Source organism: Aquila chrysaetos, chromosome 9, assembly GCF_900496995.4.
Source record: "Aquila chrysaetos chrysaetos chromosome 9, bAquChr1.4, whole genome shotgun sequence".
Lineage (NCBI taxonomy): Eukaryota > Metazoa > Chordata > Aves > Accipitriformes > Accipitridae > Aquila > Aquila chrysaetos.
This window is the reverse complement of record NC_044012.1, coordinates 43,457,123-43,479,657: the sequence shown is the minus strand read 5'-3', so window position 1 is coordinate 43,479,657 and position 22,535 is coordinate 43,457,123. Positions and strand designations below refer to the sequence as shown.

The following is a 22,535-nucleotide window of genomic DNA, read 5'->3' as shown; positions in this document are numbered from 1 at the left end:
GGCAGGGGTCCCTGATATGGGTGCGGGTCCTGGCCTTGTACCTGGTGTGGGTGTACGTGTGGCTGGTGCACTCGGTCCCAGGGTGGGCACCCACGGCAGGCGGGTGTCCCCGGTGTGGGTGCTGGGTGTGGGTGCCCGTCCCCAGTGTAGGTCCCCAATGCAGGGCACCGGTGTGTCCCCCCAGTATGTGTCCCCAGTATCGGTGCCCAGTCCCCTGTGCATGTCCCCAGCGTGGGTGCCTGGTCCTGGTGCGTGTCCCTGGTGTGGGTGCCTGGCCCCGGTGCAGATGCCCGGTCCCCTGTGTGTCCCCGGTCCCTCGTGCGTGTCCCCGGTGTGGGTGCCCGCCCCCAGAGTGGGTGCCTGGTCCCCTACATGTCCCAAGTGCACGTCCCCGGTCCCCCATGCGTGTCCCCAGTGTGGGTGCCCGACCCCGGTGCGGGTGCCCAGTCCTGATACAGGTCCCCGGTGCAGATGCCCGGTCCCCTACGTGCCCCCAGTGCTTGTCCCCGGTCCCGGTGTGTGTCCCCCAGTGCGTGTTGCCCCGTGCCGGTGCGTGTCCCCGGTGCCGGTGCCTGAACCCAGTGCAGACGCCCTGTCCCCGGTGCGGGTTCCCGGTACCGGTGCGTGTCCCCGGTGCGGGTTCCCGGTACCGGTGCGGGTTCCCGGTACCGGTGCGTGTCCCCGGTGCGGGTGCCCGCGCAGCCGTGCGCGCCGCCGCCGGTGCCCGTGGCTGCCTGGCGCTGGCGGGAGCGCTGCTGCCGCCGCCCGGCCCCGCGCCCGCCGCCGCCGCCGGTTGCTCCCGGTGCGGCTGCGGGTCCCGCTGCGGCTGCGGCTGCCGGAGGTAGCGGCGCGGGGCGCGGGCGATGCCGGGCGGCGGCGGCGGCGGCCATGGCGGGGGTGGGAGCGGGGCGGGGGGAGGCGGCGGCGGGACCGTGAACCTGGGGGCTGGAGGGTTGCCGTGCACCGGAGAGCGGGGGGGAGAGGGACCGTGCACCGGGGGCTGCCGTGTACCGGGGGCTGCCTGTGCACCGGGGATAGCGGGCACCGGGGGTGCTGGGGGCTGCCTGTGCACCTCGCGGGGGGGGGGGGACCGGGCACCGGGGACCGGGCCTGGCCGTTCAACCCAGCCCCCCAAAGCAGCCGGGCCCCACGGGGGGGGGTGAGGTGAGGGGGGGGGGGGGGCTGGCACCGGGGCTCCTCTGTCCCCACAGCCCGGTCCCGGGGGGGGGGCCTTAGGGTTGGGGTGAGGGTCCCTCCGGCGGTGCTCGGGGTCACGGCGGGTGCCGGGTGAGCGTGAGGGTGCACACGCGTGTGGAGGTGTGAGGGTGTGCGTGTGCACGCCTGTCTCCGTGCGTGTGTATGTGTGTCCCTGGGGGGTGTGTTGGGGGGGGGGGGGGTGTTGTGGTGCCGTGGGTCCCTGTGCCTGCGTGTCCGTCCGTCTCGGTCCCGCCGTCTGTCTGTGTCACCGGCTGTGCGTGTGCCAGCGCGTGTGCCCGTGCGTGTGTCTCTGTGTCAGTGTGTCTGTGTGTGCCTGGCCGTGTCCGCGCGTCTGGCTGCCTACGGCGGCTGTGCAACAACCACCCCCCCCTCCCGCCCTGGCCCCCCACCCACCCCCATGGGGCTGGGGGTGCCCTGGGTGGGCGAGGGGCTGGGTGGGGGAGCGGGGGGGCCGGGGCAGGGAGCCCGGGATCACCCCCAGCCCGATGCCTGCAGTGCAGATCATAAATCAGCGGTGGCTGGAGCGGGCTCGGGGGGCCGCGGGCTCCCTGGCACCCAGACCACTTGGGCAGGGAGAAATGGGGCTCCCCGGCCTTACGGGGCCCCCGCCAGCCCCCCAGGGCCGTAAACAGGGTCGCCTGTCGTCCCCCCCCCCCGTCCCCCTTGTCCCCACTGTCACGTTGGAGGCCGGCAGCCGGCCGGGGCTGGCAGGCAGCCCACGCTGCCAGGGCTGCGGGCACAGTGGCCTTGCTGCCCGCCGGCTCTGCAGGGGTGATGGGGACGGTCCCCCAGCTGCCACCCACATGGCGGTACCCAGGGTGACCAGCGCCGTGGCCCTCTTTTACAGGTGACACCCCCCTCGTTTGCCACCGGTGACGTGCTGGGCGGCGCGGACAGCCGTGGAGCCACCGAGGACATAGGCTGAGCGGCGGGACACGAGGAGGAAGAGGAGGAGGGGGGTGTCTTGGGGACGGCACCTCGGCTGTGTGTCCCCAGCATCATCCGCAGCCACCGGCCACCCTTGAGCCAACGCAGCCCGGGGGGGGGTCCCGGTGGCTTTTTGGAGCCTGGGCGCTGCCAGCACCGCGGGGAGGAGGAGGAAGGGCCGAGGAAGACGTGCCGGGTGATGGATGGCCCCAGCCCGGCGCGGTGGCCCCAGGGGAGCGGGACCGGGCGGCTCGGGGACCTTGGGGACCCGGCTGGCAGCGCCCGCCTCTGCAGAGCCCCGCAGCGTTTGCTCTGCTGAGCTCCAGAGCCCGCAGCCGGTGGGAGCCGGGAGGAGGATTCGGAAGGGCTCCGGGTGAGCCCCGCATCCCTGTGCCGGGGCACGGCGCGGGGCTGAGCCGCCGTCCCCCCGGCATGGCGCGACAAGGCTCGGGGGCCATGCTGGCCTCCGGTGGCCTGGGCTTCCCCCCCCAAAACCTGGCCCGTGTCGTGGTGTGGGAGTGGCTGAACGAGCACGGGCGCTGGCGGCCCTACTCGGCTGCCGTCTGCCACCACATCGAGAACGTGCTGAAGGAGGACGCCCGTGGCAGCGTAGTGCTGGGCCAGGTCGACGTCCAGCTGGCGCCCTACGTCATCGACCTCCAGTCCATGCACCAGTTCCGGCAGGACACGGGTAAGGGGCTGGCGCTGAGCCGGGAACATCCATCCACCCATCCTTCCATCCATCCTTCCATCTGTCCACCCATCCATCCACCCATCCTTCCATCCACCCACCCCAGTGTGTATCTATTTATCTGCCTGTTGTCCCATTCATCTATCTTTCCAGCTGTCCGTTCATCCATGCATCTATCTCACTGCATATCTGTTTTTCTGTCATTCCATCCATCCTTCCATCCCTCCCTCCCTCCCAGTGTATCTCTACTTACTTGTCACTTCATCCCTGTATCCATCCATCCATCCATCCATCCACCCGTCTGCCCGTCCATCTGTCCCTCCATCCCATTGCACACACCTGCTTCTTCTGTCCATCTGTCCTTCACGTTCCTTCTCTCCTACCCTCGCCCTGCTGAGATCTGCTCCCCCCGTGGACCCCGCGAGGCTCCTCCTGGCCTTTCCTGTCCCCCTCCCCACTTTCCTCCTCCACCGTGGACCCCTGCCCCGGAGGGACATGTCCCAAAGTCCCTCCATCCCCTCTCACCCCCCATAGGGTGCTGTGGTGGGTGGTGTGTCCCACCGGCCGCCCATCTGTCCCACAAAGCTGCTCCGTCCAGGGTCCCCAGGGAACTGGGGAGGCCCCAGTTTGGGCACCGGGAGCTGTGGTGGGCACTGGGCTGGTCACAGCCGTGCAGCTGTGGCGGTCGGTGCCTGCGTGCTGATGACACCGTGCTGCAGCACGCATCCAGGCCACGTGTCCTCGGGGGAAATCAAAACCGGTCCCGTGCCGGCACCAAGCCCAGACCCCATTAAATCTGTCCCCGTTGCAGTGTGACCCATTAAACCGGCACGTGCCGGCTGTGCCACGGGGGACTCACTGGTTCGGGTGCTTTCCTGGCCATCCCTGCATCCCTGCCTGTCGGGAAACGTGGGGGTACCGAGGGCAGGGTCCGGCCCCAGGCCAGGCAGGGGACCTGCCACGCACCAGGTGACTCTCCCAGCCCCCCCCAGACTTGCCTGGGGACACACAGGGACCACCCCAGAGCAGGACCCCCATGGCCGCCCCCCCCCCCCCCCCCGATGCCACCCTTCCCGGTCACCAGCGATAGCGAATGACCCTGCGTGTGGATGTGGCTCCTGCGATGGGCTGGGGACTGAGACGGGGACCAAGCCAGGGACCTGCCACCCTGCCTCTGCCATCAAGCCTGGCTCCGAATCGGTCTCCAGCCGGTCACGGGCTTGGCAGGGGGCAACTTGGCACCCGCAGCCCTGAGTCAGTGCGGCGGCCGCGGCCGCCGGCACAACCCAGGTCGTGCCGGCAGCCGCGCTGACTCAGTGCTGTGGGTGCCACTGGGACACCCTGGCTGTCCCCACGCCAGCTCCTGCCAGCTTTGGCCAAGACCCGTCCTCGGCCAGCAGGCACCTGGTATCGCATCCCCTGGCCACGGTGCTGGGTGCTCCCGGGGAACACATGCCCACGGTGGGGCCACGGCTGGGTTTGGGGGGTGACACGTCCGCCGGGAGCAAAACGGCTCCTCCTGGGATGTCCCTGGGTACCGCGGTCCCCGTGCCAGCAGGGCTTGGGGACAGGGATGCTGAGAAAGGGGCCTCGCCATCCCCAGGGGTGTCACGGGAGGGGACGTGGCCATTGCTTTGGCTCCATCCCGTAAGATCGTCCTCGACATCGTCGTCTCCGTGTGCCCCATCCCTGTATCCACCTCCATCCATCATCTCTGCCCTCGGATGTGGGCTGGGGGCAGCCGGGTTTGGAGGCTGTCAAGTGTCTCTGGAGTCCCCTGGTGCTCCGGGACGCGAGGGTCCCCCGTGCTGAGGGTGCCCCCGGTGCCCGCTGTGGCGTGGGGGCAGAGGGAAGGCGGGCAGCAGGCTGGGGGCGAGGGGGGGGGCTTGGCCTGCACCGTGCCTGGGGAGGGAGAAACCCAAGCCAAAACGGCGATGGTGTGAAATGAGGTGACCCTGTTCCAAACAGCAGGGACGCGCGTCCCCTCCCTGCGGCCCTGGGGACGCTGGCTCGGCCTGGTGGCTCCGGCACGGTTGGCAGATGGGACGGGGGCTGTGGGGCTGGGGGCAGCTGGTGGCCCTTGGGGACCCGGAGCTGCGTGTGCCCAGATGCACGGGCTGGGGTGTCCTCCCCTTGTCCTCTGCTCTGCAGCAGCGGGACGCGGGATGTGGCTGTGAGCGGGCAGCGGGACGTGGGATGCAGTTGCAAGGACCAGTGGGATGCGGGATGCAGATGCAAGGACCAGCGGGTGCGGGACATGGATGCGAGCGGGATGCGGGCATGAGTGGGCAGCGGGATGGGGGACATGGACGCACGGAGGCAGGCACGGATGTGAACGCGGGCGGGATGCAGGGTGTGGATGCGAGCGGGATGTGGACGTGAGCGGGCAGTGGGATGTGGATGTGAGCCGGCAGTGGGATTCGGGATGGGGGCAGGAGCGGGCAGCAGGGACGAGCGGTTCTCCGCACGGTTGCCGGAGCGGGGTGAGCAGCCTCCATGCCTCCCTCCCGCCGGGCTGCCGGCAGAGCTGCCTCAGCACAAGCCGGCAGCTGGGGCCAGGCTCTGCTGCCTGACGCGGCCGATGATTAATGACGGTTATTAGCGTCGTTAATCGGGCTGGGCAAACGGTGCTGGCGAGGGGATAGAAAGGCACCGTGCCACGGGGGCACTGCAGGGGCCGCGGCTCGAGGAGGGGGCTGCGATGCATCCCCCCACCGCGGAGCTTCCGAGGCGGCTGTAGAATCCAACTCGGTCGCAAACGAGCAGCGAGGGGCCAGGATTTGGCCGTGCGTGGGGGAAAACACCTCGCTCCCGTGACTGCCGGTGCTGGCCGGAGCTGCGGCAGCTGTCAGGAAACCCAGTCCTGACCGGGAAATGCTCCCTCCGCCCCGGGGATGGCAAGGAGACCCTGGCCGGGGAAAGCGGAGATGGGCCTGGACCAGAGGGATGGAAAAAGGCGCTGGGGGCTGAGCAGCATCGCCCTTCCCACGGTGGCCAGGGCCGTGATCCCGACCGCCGGCAGCCCGGCCGGCGGCCAAGCCAACACCGCTGCCGCCGCTAATGGAGGGTTGTTGAGCCTCACGAGTCCCCGGGGAGGCGCAGCCCCGCAGACACGCCGATCGATCCATCGCACGCCGCGGCTGCCGCTGCTCGGCAGAGGTGGAGGCGGGTGCTGCCTGTTGGGGTGCGGTGGCCGTCACCCCTCCTGCACCCCGGGGTGCTTTGCGGAGGGTGAGAGTGGCTGCTTGCACCCCAAAGCGCCTCTGCATCTCCGTGCCCGTGGGGTGCCGGGCTGGGAGCCGGACACGCACGCTTGCGTGCAGGCACAGGTCCCTCTGCCAGCACCCCGGGGTGCTGGAGCCCCATGGGCGCTCACCCCCGCTGTCTCCCCAGGGACCATGCGCCCCGTACGGAGGAACTTCTACGACCCGTCCTCGGCCCCGGGGAAGGGCATCGTGTGGGAGTGGGAGAACGACAACAGCTCCTGGACGCCCTACGACATGGACATCTGCATCACCATCCAGAACGCCTACGAGAAGCAGCACCCCTGGCTGGACCTCTCCTCCCTGGGCTTCTGCTACCTCATCTACTTCAGCAGCATGTCCCAAATGAACCGGCAAACCCAACGCAAGCGCCGGCTCCGCCGTCGCATGGACCTGGCGTATCCCCTCACCATGGGCTCTATCCCCAAGTCGCAGTCGTGGCCGGTGGGCGCCAGCACGGGGACACCCTGCTCCTGCCCGCAGTGCCTGCTGGTCAACAGCACCCGCGCCGCCTCCAACGCCATCCTGGCTTCCCAACGCCGCAAGCTCTACCCGGGCGCCGTCCGCCAGAGCAGCACCTTTGCCGGGGCGGCTCTATGGCCGGCGGGGACGGGGACGGCGGCGGTAGCGGGTGGCACGGCCAAGGGCGAGGGGTTGCGGGTGCCCGGCGGGGCGTTTGCCCCCAACCAGAACGTGCCCGGCGGGGTGCCGCTGCCCGGGCTTAACAACCTCAACCAGCCCGGCACGCAGCGGGGGGCCGGACTCGGTGCCCGTGCCACCGTCCCCCCGGGGTAAGCTGGCTGAGGGAGGGTGGCCTGGGGAAGGGGATGGTCACGGTGTCACCCAGGCTGTGGGGATGCCAGGCAAGGTGGGTGCCGGGATGGGTGCCACAGAGCCACGGGAAAAGGGAGATGGAGGTTCCTCGTCCCCTTCTGTCTCCTTGCAACGAGCAGCCCCGGCCTTTCTGGCACTGCGTCACCCCCAGCCCCGGGCACCCCAGCCTGGGGACGTGGTGGCAGGAGGGACAACCCCAGCAGCTGGCTCGTCCCAGATGGTCCCCTGGATCCCTGCCCCTGCAGAGGGGCTGCGGTGACTTGTGCAGCGTGCCGTGCCGTGTCACGCCATGCCGTGCCACGCTGTGTGCCATGCCGTGGCACGCTGTGCCATGCCAGCTGGAGGAGACGGAGTGCCTGGTCACAGGGGGCTTGTGTCCCCGCTGGCCAGCACAGGGTCTATGACCCCGGCTCGTGACCCGATGCCACCAGGCAGATCCCTGGGAGGACACGGTCGTGGGGACCACAGCCCCGGTGTCCCACGCGTGATGGGAATAACTCGCCGAGGGGATGGGGGTGGTTGAGCAGACCCCCAGTGGGGTGTCCCAGTGGGTGTCCCTCTCCTGGCACCCAAGCCCCCACAGCTGTACCCCTTGGTGGGTCAGCCCAGCGTCCCCTTGGGGCTCTCGGCACCGGGTTGTCACCAGGACACGCAGGAGCGGCCATGGCCCCGAGCGTGACTTGACGAGCAGGCTGTGACGGCATGGCTGGCAGCCCGCCGGCGTGGGAAAGCCCCGTTGCCGCTCACTCGGGTGGGAACTGGTCCGGATCCGGCCTCGGGGTATTTGGTCAGAGCCCCCCCCAGAGCGGAGTGAGTGCCCTGGGCTGCAGTGAGCCGTCCCGGGGGACAAATGGACAGCCTGTCCCATTCCTCCCAGCTCCCTGCCATGGGAGCAGAATCCAGCCCCGGGTTGCGGGGCACGGGGGGGTGGCAGGTTCGCTGAGCCCCCGGCAAGTCCCGGCACATTTCCTTCCCCTGCTGACGTGCTGCTTTCGCTTCCGCCTGCCGGGTGCTGGGCCAAGCGGTCCCTGTCCCCATCACTGTCCCAGTCCCCATACCGGCACACAGGCCCCATCCCACGCATCCCCATGGACAGGTAGGAGGGGGGCCAGGAAGACCCCGGGGGGGAGGCTGGGCTGAGACCTCCGCCACTGCCCTGGCCTCGGCATGAGTAAGGGCAGCTTTGGGAATGGGAGGGAAAACGCCCGCAGCCCCGGCTCGAGTGGGGCTGAGCGCTACCGAACTCATCACCGTGATGGTTGTGTGCGTGGGGGGCTTTTGGGATTGGCAGGGGATGACGCTGCTGGTGGGGGCTGCTGTTCGGGCTGCTGAGCTGGGGCAGTGGGATGTGGATGTGAGCCGGCAGTGGGATTCGGGATGTGGGCATGAGCAGGCAGCAGGATGCAGATGTGAGCTGGCAGTGGGATTCGGGATGTGGGCAGGAGCAGGCAGCAGGGGCGAGCAGTTGTCTGTGGGGTGCTGGAGTGGGGTGAGGGCAGGAGAGTGCTCGGGCACCGTGCGGGGCTGCTCTGCTGTGCTTCCTTGCTCATCCTCCATCCCATTGCGTGCCCTGTTCCATCCATCCACCCATCCATCCATCCACCCATCCACCCTCCTGGCCAGCCAGCCATCTATCTGTCCATCCCTCTGTCCATCCCTCCCTCCCTCTCTCCACCTATCCCTCTGTCCATCCCTCCCTCCATCCACCCTCACCCATGGGCACAGCCACATCCATACCTGCACACGAGATCCCTGTTCCCACCCGGATTTGCCTGCACACGCATCTGCTCATGCTCCCACCTGCAACACCCACCCTTGCACGCACGGGTGCGCACCCAGCACCGTGCACACGCCCAGCCACGGGTGCACGCGTGGGTGCACACACTGGCGCACACGAGGTGCCCTGGGTCAGCGGGGACGAGCGGGTGGGGAGGCACCGTGCCATCGCCCTGGGGGTCTCGGTGCTGACAGCCCTGGAGGGGTGAGGGTCCCCTTGGGGCATGGGAGTGATGGCCAGGGTGATGGGTGAGGTGCCGAGGTGCAGGGACGGTCCCCGTGGGGGATGCGGGACGTGGGGCATCGCCAGTGGGACATCCCGATGAGGCACCCTCCGTGGGTCGAGACGTCCCCAGCACCATTGGGTGGATGGAGACATGGCACTGGGTGACAGCCCCGTGAGATGGGACAGCAACCACCAGGGCTGGCAACGGGACATGCTGCCCCGTGTCCCATGGCGAGGACGCTGCCCTGAGGACATGCCATGCGCGGAGGGGACAGGGACAGCCCTACCAGCCTGGCTGAGCCCCTTCCCCTCCTGTCTCCGCGCAGGGTGCCAGCCCTCCCAGTCAAGAACCTGAACGGCACCGGCCCCGTCCATCCCGCCCTCGCAGGTAAGGGGGGTCCTGCCTCCGGCCGGGTGTCATCGAGGGGCTGAGGGGCAGGGCACGGGGCTGGGGCACAGCCAGGCAGTGGGAAGGATGGATGGATATTGGGTGGACAGACGGACAGCACCTTTCCCCTGATGCAGGGATGACGGGCATCCTCATGTGTGCCGCCGGGCTGCCCGTCTGCCTGACCCGTGCCCCCAAACCCATCCTGCACCCGCCGCCCGTCAGCAAGAGTGACATCAAACCCGTGCCCGGCGTCAACGGCATCTGCAGGAAAACCAAAAAGAAGCATCTCAAAAAGAGTAAGGAGCCGCCGGCGTCCCTGCGTGCCCTCGGCCATGCCAACCCCTGCCGGAGGGGAAACTGAGGCACGGGTGCTGCTGCTGACTGCAGGGGTGGGAGCCCCAAGGGGTTTGCCCAAGGGTTTTGGGGTGATGCCCGCAGCTCCTCCATGCCGCATGCTGGCACCCTCTCCTCCTCGTGCTCTCCCCATCCTGGTGGCAGGGGTGGCAGGGCGTTGGGGCCACTGTGGGCAGGCTCTGACGGCATCGCCCCCTCTGCCCGCGGCAGGCAAGACCCCCGAGGACGTGGTGCGCCGCTACATCCAGAAGGTGAAGAACCCCCCGGACGAGGTGAGTGGGCATCCCCGGGCACCGCAGCTCGGGCACGCACTCACCCCGGGGCTGCTGGAATTTCACAGGTCTTGGGCACGGGGAGAGGTGCGGGCAGGGGACGGGCAGCCCCCCGTCCCACCCGGCCGCTGACGCCCGGCAACCTGCGCCCGGCAGGATTGCACCATCTGCATGGAGCGGCTGGTCACCTCCTCCGGCTACGAAGGTGTCCTCAGCCACAGGGGCATCAAGCCGGAGCTGGTGGGCAAGCTGGGCAAGTGTGGGCACATGTACCACCTCCTCTGCCTCCTGGCCATGTACAACAACGGCAACAAGGTGAGCCAGGACCCCCCCCCCGGCGCGGGGGGACACCCTCCCCACGGTCACCCATCCCCACGGGTGGGTGCTGCGGACTCGGTGCCGTCCCTGAGGCTCGCCCGGGTGCCGCACAGGACGGCAGCCTGCAGTGCCCCACCTGTAAGGCCATTTACGGGGAGAAGACGGGCACGCAGCCCCCCGGGAAGATGGAGTTCCACCTCATCCCCCACTCCCTCCCGGGTTACACCGACTCCAAAACCATCCGGATCGTCTACGACATCCCCACCGGCATCCAGGTGAGGAACCCACCACCCCGGGACCCCTGCCAGGCTGGGTGCCCCCACCCTGTGCCACCCACTCGCCCCATTGCCCTCTCACCCAGGGCCCAGAGCACCCCAATCCCGGCAAGAAGTTCACGGCACGCGGCTTCCCACGGCACTGCTACCTGCCCGACAACGAGAAGGGCAGGAAGGTGAGCATCCCCGATGGCACCGGGGTGGGATGGGAAGGGAAGGGAAGGGAAGGGATAGAATAGGATGAGAAGGGAATGGGATGGGATACGATGGGATGGGAAGAGAAGGGATGGGATGGGATAGAATGGGAAGGGACGGAGTGAGAAGAGAAGGGATGGGATGGGAAAGGATAGGATAGAATGGGAAGGGATGGGATGGGGTGGGAAGAGAAGGGATGAGGTAGGAAGGGATGGGATGGGATAGAATTGGAAGGAATGGGAAGGGATGGGATGGTATAGAATGGGAAGGGATGGGATGGGGTGGGAAGAAAAGGGATGAGGTAGGAAGGGATGGGATGGGATAGAATGGGAAGGAATGGGGTGGGATGGGAAGGGGAAGATGCGGCAGTGCCAGGGTAGGGCTGGGGTGTGCCGCAGGGAAAGGTGGCACCATGCGGGCACCATGCCGAGGCTGAATCCTGCACCCTGGGGTGCTGGGGGCCGTGCTGTGCCGGGCAGGAGGAGGGCTGGGGGTAGCGGGTGGGCGAGCGATGGCCGTGCCCGCCCGCCGCAGGTGCTTAAGCTGTTGATCGTGGCCTGGGACCGGCGGCTCATCTTCACCATCGGCACCTCCAACACCACGGGGGAGTCGGACACGGTGGTGTGGAACGAGATCCACCACAAGACCGAGTTCGGCTCCAACCTGACGGGCCACGGCTACCCCGACCCCAACTACCTGGACAACGTCCTGGCCGAGCTGCTGGCCCAGGGAGTCTCTGAGGCCACCCTGAAGGACTGAGGCAAGGGTGAGGGGCTTCCCACCGCCCCCTCTCCCCCGCGTCCCTGCCCGTGCCGCCGCCGCCCGCGCCGCTTCGCTGCCGACGCCGCAGCCCTGCCGGGTGGGCTCGTTCCCCCATCCTGGGCCACCCGGTGCCACCCGCCACGCATCCCAGTGTCGTTCCCCCCGCCTCCCCATCCCGGTTTGCCCCGCTCCCGTGGCGATAGCATCGTGGGCTGGTGCTTTTCTTTTTCTATCCGTGGCCTCTTCGCGCGTCAGCCGCCGCGTGCCACCCGTGCCACCCGCCGCCACCCCCACGGAGCCGCATACAGCCGGTGCCATGTGTACATCTCCGTGTTACAGAATACACCCCGCGCCGGGACGGTGTCCCCGTGTCCCCACCGTGTCCCCACTCGAGTCCCTGCACCTCCCGCCTTCCCGGGGTGCCGAGTGGCATCGCCGCAGGATCCGTCCCCCAGTGGGGTGCCGCTGAGGGTGGGTGTCACTCACTCCCTTTGGGGATGCTGGGCTGGTGGTGATGGTGGGGGGTTTGGGGCACCCCCCGTGGACAGAGGAGAGCGTGTGGGTGGGTGGGTGTGTTTGCACACGCGTGTGCTGGGGGGCCCCAGCCCCGCTGTCTGGACACGGGCCCCGGGTGGGATGAGGGTCCCGCCGAGAGGGAGGAGGCGGGCGGGGGCAGCGAGAGGGGAGTGGGCGGTGTGGACTACAACTCCCAGCAGGCACCGCGGCCCGGGCGGGCCGGGCTGGGCGCGCGGAGGGGGCGCAGGGCATGCTGGGAGGTGTAGTCCCAGCCGCCGCCGTTCAAGTGGCGGGCGCCGGGGCCGGGGAGGGGGTCGTGGGGGGGCTGGGAGCCGGGGGGGGGGCTCGGGGGCGGCCCCGGAGCGCCGTCGCGGCGGGCGAAGGCGTCGTGGGCGATGTCCAGGTCCCGCAGCACCGCCTGCAGCCGCCCCCCGAGGGGTCCGCCTGCGCCCCCCCCCGGTAGGGTCAGCGCCTCGACCGGCACCGACCCCCCCGGCACCCACTCGCGATACACCCCCGGCACCCATTCGGGCTACGCCCTCATCACCCACGCCCGGCACCCATCCCTGACACCCACCCTTGACACCCACCCTGGCCGCCCCCCAACGTGCCGCCCCCCAACATACCACCCCCCATCCCACTATGTCCCACCCCGTCCCCCCCCATCCCAGCCAGTCCCACCACCCCTCATCCGTCCCCCCCCGTCCCACTCTACGCCACCATGCCCCCCCAACGCCCCACGGACACGGGGTGGGGGGGGATTGTGTGCGTGGGGATGGGTCCGTGTTTATTGGGGGGGGGTGTATGCGTGTGCAGGGGTGTGCATGTGTGTGCCAGCTGCCCCAGGCAGCACCCCAGGGTGCAGGATCCCCATCACCCCCCCCCTCACCCCCCCAGTAGGGCTACCCGTACCTGCCTGCCCCGGGCAGGGGGGCTCGGACGCCGTGCTGCCCTCGGCACCCTCGGCCCCCGCCACCCTGCAGGAGAGGGACCCTCAGCACGCTCCCACCCTGCCCGCCAGCACCCACGGTCCCCCGGGACCCCCGTGCCACGGGCCAGCCCCCCCCCCCCACCTCCAGCCTCACCGCAACCGTGCCCCCGCCTGCCGCAGGTGCCCGTAGAGGGTCTGCGCCGCCGCCGCGGGGTCCAGGGGGTCACTCCACTCGCCCAGCACCACGGTGCTGTGGGTCCGGCTGCACCCGGGCGCTGCCAACGACAGGCGCGGTGGGGGTACCGGGGGACCCCCGCACCCCTTATCCCGGGGGGGGGGAACCTTCGCCCAGGCTGCCCGCCGGCCTTACCGGTGCAGGCAGGTTGCAGGCAGCAGGTCCAGCGGCCGGCGCGGAAGATGCCCGGGTGGCAGGTGGGCAACATGGCCTCGTTGGTGCTGCTGGCCTGCCGCACCGCCCAGAGCCACTGCCACAGCTCCTGGGCGCTCTGCGGGGACAGGGGAGGGGGGGGGTGGCATCCCGCTGGGTACCCACGGGCACCCTGCACCGGGTGCTGTCAGCGGGGAGGAGGAGGAGGAGGGCGGAGGTGGGCACGGGTGATGCCGACGGGGTCCTCGGTAGGGGTGGGCACTGGGGATGGTGGTGGGCACCAGGGCCAGGTGACTGGGAGTGACAGTTTGATGGCAAAGGTGTCCAGGTAGGACCTGGTGAGGAGATGACACCACACCACAGGAGCCAGGGTACCCCAGTGATCCCAGTGCAAATAGGGCTGGGACCCCAGTGATGCCAGTACAGACAGGGCTGGTACCCCAGTGACCCCAGTGTAGATATGGCTGGATAGCCCACTGATCCCAGTATCCCAGAGCTGGTACTGCAGTGACCCCAGTACAGATATGGCTGGATAGCCCACTGATCCCAGTATCCCAGAGCTGGTACCCCAGAGACCCCAGTACAGATATGGCTGGATAGCCCACTGATCCCAGTATCCCAGAGCTGGTACTCTAGTAACCGCAGTACAGCCAGGGTAGGATACCCCAATTTCCCCAGTACAGCCAGGGCCCAGACACCCCCTTGACCCCAGTACAGCCAGGGGTGGGCACCTCAGGGTTCCCAGTACAGCTGGTGCCTGGGTATAGCTGGATTTGGGACCAGGACCATTCCCATTGTCACCATGGGATCCAGGGGTGCCCCACGGCTGGGTGCCGGGGAGGGAGCTCCTGGGGCGCTGGGGTGGGGGGTTCCCGGGTTGCCCAGGGAGGGGTGGGGGGCACCCACCTTGCACTGGATGTAAGTGGTGTGGAGCTGCCCAGCACCATCCTGTGCCACGATCTGCATGACGTGGGGGTGCTGGAAGGTGCCCTCGTCCACCCGCTCCACCGCCCGCATCCACGGCACGGGGATGGAGCAGCGCACCTGGGGACCCCAAAACACCGCAACTCACTGCACCCGCATCCCCTCCCTGGGCACCCGGCGTGGGGTGGGGGGTCACAGGCAGCACCCACCTGCCACTCGGGGGACTTGGAGTAGGTCAGGGCCTCGGTGCTGAGCCAGAAGTACCTCTTCTTGAAGGCGAAGCGGGGCAGCAGGGCAGGCCCCCCCGCCGTGCGGGTGTGCAGGTACCCCTCCTTGATGGTGGCCGGGGGACGGAAAAGTGCCGGCAGCACCGGCTCCTCGCCCGCTGTGGCCACGGCACAGCCGGGCAAGGGAGGCAGCGGCATCACCCCAAGTGCCACCGCCTCCCCCAGCCCCAGGACGCCCGTCCCCAGCCACCCTGGCAGAATCCGCATGGCACCAAGCGGGTCCCCCTCCCCGAGGATGCTCCCAGGATGCGGGGGACGGCAGGGATGACGGCACCGCCTGGTATCAGGTGCTGGCACGGCCAGAACCCGGCACCAGCAGTGCCCCCGCGGTGCCCGGTGTGCCCGCTCACCCTCGGCACTCTCCACCGCGACCAGATTGTCCAGGAAGGCTTTGACGCGGGTGACGCTGGGCAGCAGGACGGCGTGCAGCGGGGCCATCCACGGCTCCTTGCCCTGCCCCAGCTGCAGCCCCAGGTTGCCGATGCTCTGCAGCGCCTGCCCCGCGTGGGAAAGGGCTCAGGCTGCCGTACCCCCCCTTGGCGTGGGGGCTGCGGGGGGAGCGACCCCGGGGTTGCTGCTCCCCTGAACCCCCAGGGGGGCTTGGGAATTGGGGAGGAAAGTGGAAAAGCAGAGCAGCTGGGGGGTGATGGGACCCGACTGCTGTCCCAGGCCGGCTCCTGCGCTGTGTCCGACGCGGGGTGGCACGGCCCGGTGACGAGCAGGGCTGGCCTCGAGCGGCGTGGGAAGGAGCCAGCCCGTGGCATGTGGCACGGGGGCAGGAATGGCTCTGCTCTCTCCCATTCCCTGGGATTGCCATCCCTCCCCTGGGTCTCCCTGCCTTTCTGGGGTCCCCATCCCTTCCTGGTGTCCCCATCCTTCATGGGTCCCCATCTCTTCAGAGGGTCCGCAACCCTCCCTGAAGTCTCTGTCCTTTCCGGGGTCCCTCTCTGGAGTCCCCATCCCTCCTTGAGACCCCTGTCCCTCCCCAGGGTCCGCACGCCTCCCCAGGGTCCCTGCCCTTCCCCAGGTTCCCCGTCCCTCCCTGGGGTCCCCATCTCTCCCTGGGGTCCCCAACCCTCCCCAGGGTCCTCATCTTTTCCCAAGGATCTCCATCTCTCCCAGTGGTCTCCAACCCTCCCCAGGGTCCCCATCACTCCCCAAGGTCCCCATGCCTTCCTGGGCTTCCCATCCTTCCCCAAGGGTCCCCATCCCTTCCCAGTGTCCCCATCCATCCCTAAGGTCCCCATCTCTCCCCAGCATCCCCATCCCTCCCGGGGGTCCCCACACCTTGGCGAGCAGCAGGAGCGTGCGGCCGGTGCGGGGGTCGGCGTGCTGCTCCCGGAGGCTGAAGAGTTTCGGGGTGAGGACGGCGGGGGCAAAGAAGCGGAGGAAGAGAAACCCACTGATGGAGAAGTACCGCACCTCCTGGCCGGGGAAAGGGACAGCTCAGGGCTCAGGCCGGTGGTCCCGGCGGCGTGCGGACCCCCAGCCCCGGCCGTGCCACCTGCCCTACCTCGTGCCGCGCCGAGGGGAACTGCTCCTCCACCCGCCTGCGGAGCTGCTTGAAGGCCACCCTCATGAGGAGGGGACACTTCTCCACCGAGCCCACGATGGCGTCGACGATGTCCCCCAGGTAGCCCTTCAGCAGCTCCAGGCTGCTCTCCCGCACCCGCGCCTCCGACAGGGACCCCTTGAAGGAGATCCTCCTGCGGGAACGCCGCTGGGTCAGGGGGCACCCGATGCTCACAAATGGGCCACCCCGAGTTGGCCAAAAGCCATCGAGGTGACCCATGGGCTCAGCAGCAATGGGTGACCCCCTCCCGCAGGGGACACCGGGATGGGGATGATTTCGGATGTGCCAGGCGCCATGTCCCCCCCCCCCAGCCGTCCCCCAGCACTCGCCTGCTGCGGCTCAGCTCCATCTTGCCGGGGTCCAGCTCCACATACTTCTTCTCCTCAAAGATGCGGTTCACCGCGGGCTTCAGGACCTCGTGCAGGTAGGGCAGCCCCACCACCTGCAAAGGATGGGAAGTCACCATCTTTGTCCCCAAACTGTTCCCAGATGCCCTGCTGGGACGCAACTCGGCTCTGTGCCCCGATGCCGTCACGGGAGGGGCGCAGCGGGGACCCCTCTGGTGTCCCCTTCCACGCTCACCTTCATGAACTGCTCCACGGACTTGGAGGCCAGCGAGTTGGATCGGAAGAGGGTGTTGGGGTCCGCTGGAAGAGCGCAGAGGTCACGGCGATGGCCCAGCCATCCCTGGTGTGCCAGGCTCCGCGGACACGTGGCACCTTTCCTGCCTTCCCCTTGGTGGCCCCACTCTTCTCCCCATAAGGGTCTGCGGGGACCCCGACAACCCACTTTCCTGGCTGAGGGGGGTGCAGGTGGTGCCCCCAGCCCTGGCACTTACTGGTCCTGGCCAGCTCACGGGTGGTGAGATAGTCCAGGAGGGGCACGGCAAGCCCCTGCCCCAAGAAGATCTTCACCAGCTTGGTGGCCACGTCCTGCCGGCTCTCTCCCAAGGTTACCTCCTCCAGTACGGCCAGGGCTGTGCCGTCGGGGGGCTGTGGGGAGGGCAGGGTGGGCATGGCAAGGCCCCCACACCGGTCTGGTCCTCGGCCACCCCCGAAAGTCCCCCCCAAGCCCCGGCACCCACCTGGCCCTGGCAGAGGATGGGCTCGGTGAGGAGCTGGATGAGGGGCTGGTAGTATGGGGGGGGCAGGACCGTGTCCTCCACCAGCCGCACCGCCAGCCGCAGGGCGCCCAGCTGCCCCCTGCAACGACACGGGAGGGGATCGGCCAGATCCTGCACCCACCGCCCTCCATCACCCCGGCTCCTTCCCGGCCGGGATGGGGGGGGCCACCCTGTGTTGCCCTGGGCATAGCCGCCCTGGGGAGCTGCTCTCACCCGTGGTCCTTGGTGGTGCTGGGGAAAGGCAGGAGCTGGAACCAGCCCTTGGCGGGGTCTGTGCTGATGGTGTCCAGGGGAAACTCGACCTGGGGGGCCAGAGGCGGGGTCTGAGGCGGGGGGCATGCACCAGCACCCCGTGCTGCACCCTGCTTCTCCACCAGCGGGGACCCCTCCTCGGAGGAGAACCCAGGACACACAGGGAGTCTGGATGTGGCACTGCCCCCGGCTCAGCGGGTGCACGTACCCCTGTGCCCATCCCCGCGGGTGCTGACCTGTGGTCACCTGAACTCCAAGCACGGGGAGACAACGGGGGGGCAGGAGTGCCCCCCAGGCCCCTGCCCCATGCCATTGTGCCCGGAGCTCCTCACCCGTCCCAAGAAGTCGTTCTTGCCCACGATGTCCCAGTCCCACACCTCCACGCTCAGCACGGCCTCCCCCGGCTCGCCCTCCGCCAGCTCCAACTCCAGCACCTCGTCCCAGTGTGGGAAACGGGTTTTCTTAATCACCTGCCGGGGACGGGGACCGGTGGCCGTGGGGGTCGAGGGTGCCAGAGCCTCTGGGTCCCAGCACCCAGCACCCTGACTCACAGCCGTCTCCAACGTGTGCCCGCAGCACGACACCCGGGCGAAGGGGTCCGAGGTGCCCGAGAGGTCCCGGGGGGCCAGGTCCCTGTGGGGAGGTGGGGGTCAGTGGGGGGGTGCAGTGGGCAGGGAGCCCATCCCCGCCAGCATGGTCCCTGCACCCCCACGTCCCCCCTTTTCCCCCAGCTCTCCTGGGCACACCAGGCACCCATGGGGCAACCAGAAGGTGCGGGGCGGAGGGGGGGGGGAAGCTGGTGAGAGTGGGTCCCCATTCCCCAGCGCTCCTGCTCCGAATCCCTTCCTCCTCCGGTCCCTGGGGGCCAAACGGCACAGCGGGGGGGGGGCTCCGCTGTCCCTCCTGGCTGTCCCCATGGCCATCCCGTTGCCTTGGTACCCGCTTCGGTTGCCATGGCAGCGGGATGCTGCCTCTGCTGCCTGCTCCGCTGCCAGCATCCCGCCGTCTGGCAGCCGCGTGTGTGGGCACACGCACGCACACATGCAGACACACGTGCACACGCAGGCACACGCACACCAGAGCAAAGCGGAGGGGCAGCCTGGGGCGTGCCTCAGTTTCCCCCGATTTCGAAGCCGAAGGGGAGAAACCTGGCAGGAGAGCCAGGATGGGCATCGTCCCCAGGTACCCCGTGGCCCTCTGGGCCACCCAGCTCTGCCCCTTGTCCCCCTGTCCCCGGCCCCGAGCGGGGCTGGCAGTGTCCAAGGTGGCTCATACCCCACTGAGACCCCACGGCATCGTGACATGTGGGTCGGCATCATCGATGTCCCCAAGCAGGACAGAGCGAGGACCCTTCTTGGTGCCGAGAGGGGAGGACGAGCCCCGTGCCACTGCTGTCCCCATCACCTCCCCTCCTCTCACCGCCCAGACTCCACCAGCCAAAAATAAGACCCTGGGGGTGGCTGTGCCAGCCCGCCCCCCCCCCCCCCCACCTGGCCTCGATGAGGTGGCAGCGCAGCACCCGTGGGTGGCCCTGCTCCGGGACCTGCAGCTCCAGGTGGATCTCGCCCTGCACCTCCTCGTCCGGGTCCACGGGCGCCAGGCTGAGCCAGCCGTCAACGCCTGCCGAGGGGGACGGGGTGTGTGCCCCATGGTGCCAGGATGGGTCCCACTGCCCCCCCCCCCCCAGCCCCGCGCCGTGCCCCCCACTCACCCCGCGGCTCAGCCGAGATCTGCCGGCGGCTGAGCGAGACCTTGCCGATAACGTCGTCCTGCCTGCGAGGGCAGAGACGTGGTGGGTGCTGAGGCCACCGACGGGGACGTGCCACCCCTCGGGGGGGCTCCCCGGTGCCCACCCCACTGTCTCCCCTACCCGATGGTGTCTTCATCCAGCACGTAGACGGCGAGGCTGCGGAAGCCGCGGGGCAGGCGCAGGGTGTACTCCTCACCCCAAAAAGGGTTCAGGCTCTTCCACACCGTGGCCGTCCTGCCGGTGATGGGAGAGGTGGCTGCACCCCCAGGGAGAGCACCCGTTCCCGCGCGTCCCCTCCCCGGGGTGGCACGGTGTCCCCCGTACCTGGCCACCACCTCGTTGTCCACCTTGACCACGCAGTAGGGATCGCTGGAGCCGGACCTGGGCAGGGGGACGTGGGTGCATGGGGTCAGCCCCCCACCTGGGGGTCCCACCCATCCTTGGGGGCTGCTACTGGGGGGGCTCAGGGTGCTGGATCTGAGCATCACTTCAAACGCCGCCGGCGAAGCACCAACCTCCGGGGGGTGAGATGAGTTGTCCGGTCTCAGCCCAGCCCCGTAGCTGACATCGGCACGGGGACACCTTTTCCCAGCCCCCACCGCGGGCCACCCTGAACCATCACCCTGCGTCCCGGTGCCCCCCACCCGTGGGTACCCGTGTGTCTCCAGCAGCACAGCCGAGCCTGCCTGAGTTTCTGTGGCAAACCACAGTGTCAGGGTGACACCGGCCTGGCCCAGGGCCCATCCCCGGCTTAACCCCTTCCGTGGGGGAGGACGGGATGGAGGGGATGAGGGCTGGATCCAGGGGTCTTCCACCTGGTCCCTGCAAAGCCCCTTCCCCGCTCATTTATGGCAGCCGGACCAGCACGGAGGGATGCCAGCCCCAGGGTGGCGTGCCGGGGGCGATGCTGGAGCCCCGAATCCCCAGCTGCTGGAGGCAGGGGATGACGAGACGTGCTACAGCAAGGAGCCAGACCCCAAGTGGGGCGAGGGAGGTGACCCCAGCCTCCGTCCCAGCCACGGGCTGGGGGACACGACGGGATGGTCCCGGCTGCCGCTGCGGGCTCAGCGGGCGATGTTGCACGCTGGCTAACGAAGGGCGTTGTTAATCCCCAGGGGTATCTCAATGCCTCCCAGCAAAGCAAAGCCCCCGGACCTGGCAGGTCTGGCAGGGACAGGCGGGCAAACCTCGGCAGCGCGCTGTGGGGTTGACAGCTCCCGTCCCCCTCGAGAGCCCGGACGGGAGCGGGTCACCCCGAGCCCCTCCGCAGCCCCAGGACGGCCCCAAGCTGGGTTTGGGGGGGGCTGGGAGCGGCACTGGGCACCTCATCCCTGTCCTGGTGGGTCTGGATCACCCCGCCGTGCCCAGACCCCCCCCCGAGCGAGGCACCTCGCACAGCACCATGACCCCTGGTCAGGTGGGGAAACTGAGGCAGGGAGGTCCCGCTGCCCACGGCCGTCCCCGGCTGCCCAGCCCTGGGAGCGGCCGGCACTGCCAGGCTGGCACATCCGGAGGAGCCCGGGGCTGCCAGCTCTGCCGGGGCATATCCGTGGGGCAGGAGCGGGCAGGGGGGTCTTCCCACTCCCCCCCTCACTTAGCCCCCCACCCCAAGGGCACGGATGCCCAGCAGGTATGTGGGGGTGCCCCCCCCCCCCAGTGCTACCCACAGCCTTGGGGGGATACCCCGTGCCCACCCTGCTGGGGGGTAGCAAAGGGATGCTTAAGGGGTTGGGGAGCTCATACACCTCTGGTGAGGGGGGGGGGGCTGAGGGGGCTGGCAGTCCCCTGCCACCCCCAGACCCCCCCTTTGCAGCAATGGGTCCCTGCTAGCATGGGTGCAAGCAGGGACCCCCAAAACCGCACAGAGAGCAGAGCACCCGGGGCTCCCACCAACCCCCCCGCCACATCTCCCAGGGTGGGGGGGCCAGGGGAAATTGGGGGACCGAGAGCCCCCCCCGAGCCACTCACACATCCTTGGCAGGCAGGTCCTTCCCCTCCACCACCCGGCAGTGCAGCGAGGTGGTTTTGGCCATGCCGGAGAACTTCGGGGTGGGCACCTAGAAGTCCATGGGGGGCTGCGATGGGTGCCCCCGAGGTGCCCCGAGCCCCCCCCCCACCACCACCACCGCCGGTGGGGCTGCCAGCACCGTCCTCCTCCTCCTCCTCCTCCTCCTCGCCCGCTTCTCGCTGTCGCTTCTTCCTTTTTCCTCTTCTCGATTGTTTTTCTCGCCGCTTCGCTCCCCACCTGCGCCGGAGCAGCGGGCGAGAGCAAGCGAGCCGGAGCGCGCGGGCACGCGGCGGCGGGCGAGCTCGGGTGGGCTGGCTTCGTGCCCACCGGCCCACCGGCACCAGGCTGGTAGCCACAGGGAACTCACTGTGGGGGTGTCATCCCCCCCCCCCCCCTCTGCGTACCACTGACAGCCAGCGTGGGGAAAGTCATCGTCCGTCCCCCCACCCCGGCCCCGTTCTAGCGATGGGGAAACTGAGGCACAGGACCATTGCAGAGCGCTGGCCCCTTGGCGGGGGGGCAACTTCTAGCCTGTCACAGCTGAGTGGCACAAGGGACTGTCCCCAGGTTGGGGGGGCTCTGCTTGTACCCCAAAGTGGGGGTGGGTACCGTGGGGAGCCTGGGGTGAGCACTGGCCTCGGGGTGGGTGGGTGGGTGGGGGGGCAGTGGAAGAAGCAGGCTGCCTGGGGGGCTGCTGGCACAGCGCTACCAGAGACACCCATGGGACCTCGCCCCCCCACCCCTGCGTGCCCCCCGCCCTTGCAAGGGACGCGCTGAGCCAGACCGGGGAGACTCCAGCAGATCCCAGCGCGCCTGCGGGTGCAGCTCCCCGGATCCCCACGCTCCCCGCACCCCGGCTTCTCAGCGTGGGGGACCCCGAGCCGGGGGGGATAGAGGGGGACGAGCACTGGCGGGGGGGGGGATCCCCTATGTCGCCGCTGCACTGTTGGTGTGCGGGCCCCCCCCCACCGCCAGGCATAGCGGGGGGCATTGGGGGGGCTGGAGGGATGGCCAATTCGGGGGGGTGCGGGGGTGGGCTGGCCAGATGTCTCTGCAGTGACTCACGGGAGGTATTGCCAGGGCGAGCGTCACCCAGTGGGTGCGGGGTCCTTGGGGTGCCACTGCCGGGGGGGGGGTGTCACTGAGTGGGTGCTGGGTCCTGGGGGGGGGGGTCACTGCCAGGGGGGTGTCACTGTGTGGGTGCTGGGTCCTTGGGGGGGTCACTGCCAGGGGGGGTCACCATGTGGGTGCTGGGTCCTTGGGGTTCCACTGCCAGGGGGG

At 69.2% G+C, this 22,535-nt stretch overlaps 2 protein-coding genes across 2 annotated transcripts; one reads left to right on the top strand and one right to left on the bottom strand.

Annotated features, from left to right (window-relative positions):
- The first annotated feature begins 714 nt into the window (after positions 1-714).
- DTX1 (deltex E3 ubiquitin ligase 1) lies at positions 715-11,879 on the top strand. The gene is made up of 10 exons (XM_030026632.1): positions 715-841; positions 2,066-2,836; positions 6,230-6,890; positions 9,262-9,323; positions 9,461-9,622; positions 9,891-9,952; positions 10,109-10,267; positions 10,384-10,545; positions 10,632-10,721; positions 11,275-11,879. The coding sequence occupies exons 2-10, from the start codon at positions 2,578-2,580 to the stop codon at positions 11,497-11,499; spliced, it is 1,842 nt and encodes a 613-aa protein (XP_029882492.1). The 5' UTR covers positions 715-841; positions 2,066-2,577; the 3' UTR covers positions 11,500-11,879.
- RASAL1 (RAS protein activator like 1) lies at positions 11,815-21,343 on the bottom strand. Its single transcript, XM_030026631.2, has 21 exons — positions 21,215-21,343; positions 19,571-19,627; positions 19,367-19,480; positions 19,208-19,269; positions 18,987-19,116; positions 18,048-18,129; positions 17,829-17,966; positions 17,458-17,546; positions 17,206-17,323; positions 16,960-17,113; positions 16,704-16,768; positions 16,451-16,563; positions 16,062-16,254; positions 15,836-15,973; positions 14,899-15,043; positions 14,471-14,646; positions 14,244-14,381; positions 13,320-13,455; positions 13,104-13,224; positions 12,931-12,995; positions 11,815-12,462 (listed from the first exon to the last, which is right to left on the bottom strand). Exons 1-21 carry the CDS (start codon positions 21,277-21,279, stop codon positions 12,203-12,205), a joined length of 2,559 nt encoding a protein of 852 aa, XP_029882491.1. The 5' UTR covers positions 21,280-21,343; the 3' UTR covers positions 11,815-12,202.
- Positions 21,344-22,535: the final 1,192 nt, after the last annotated feature.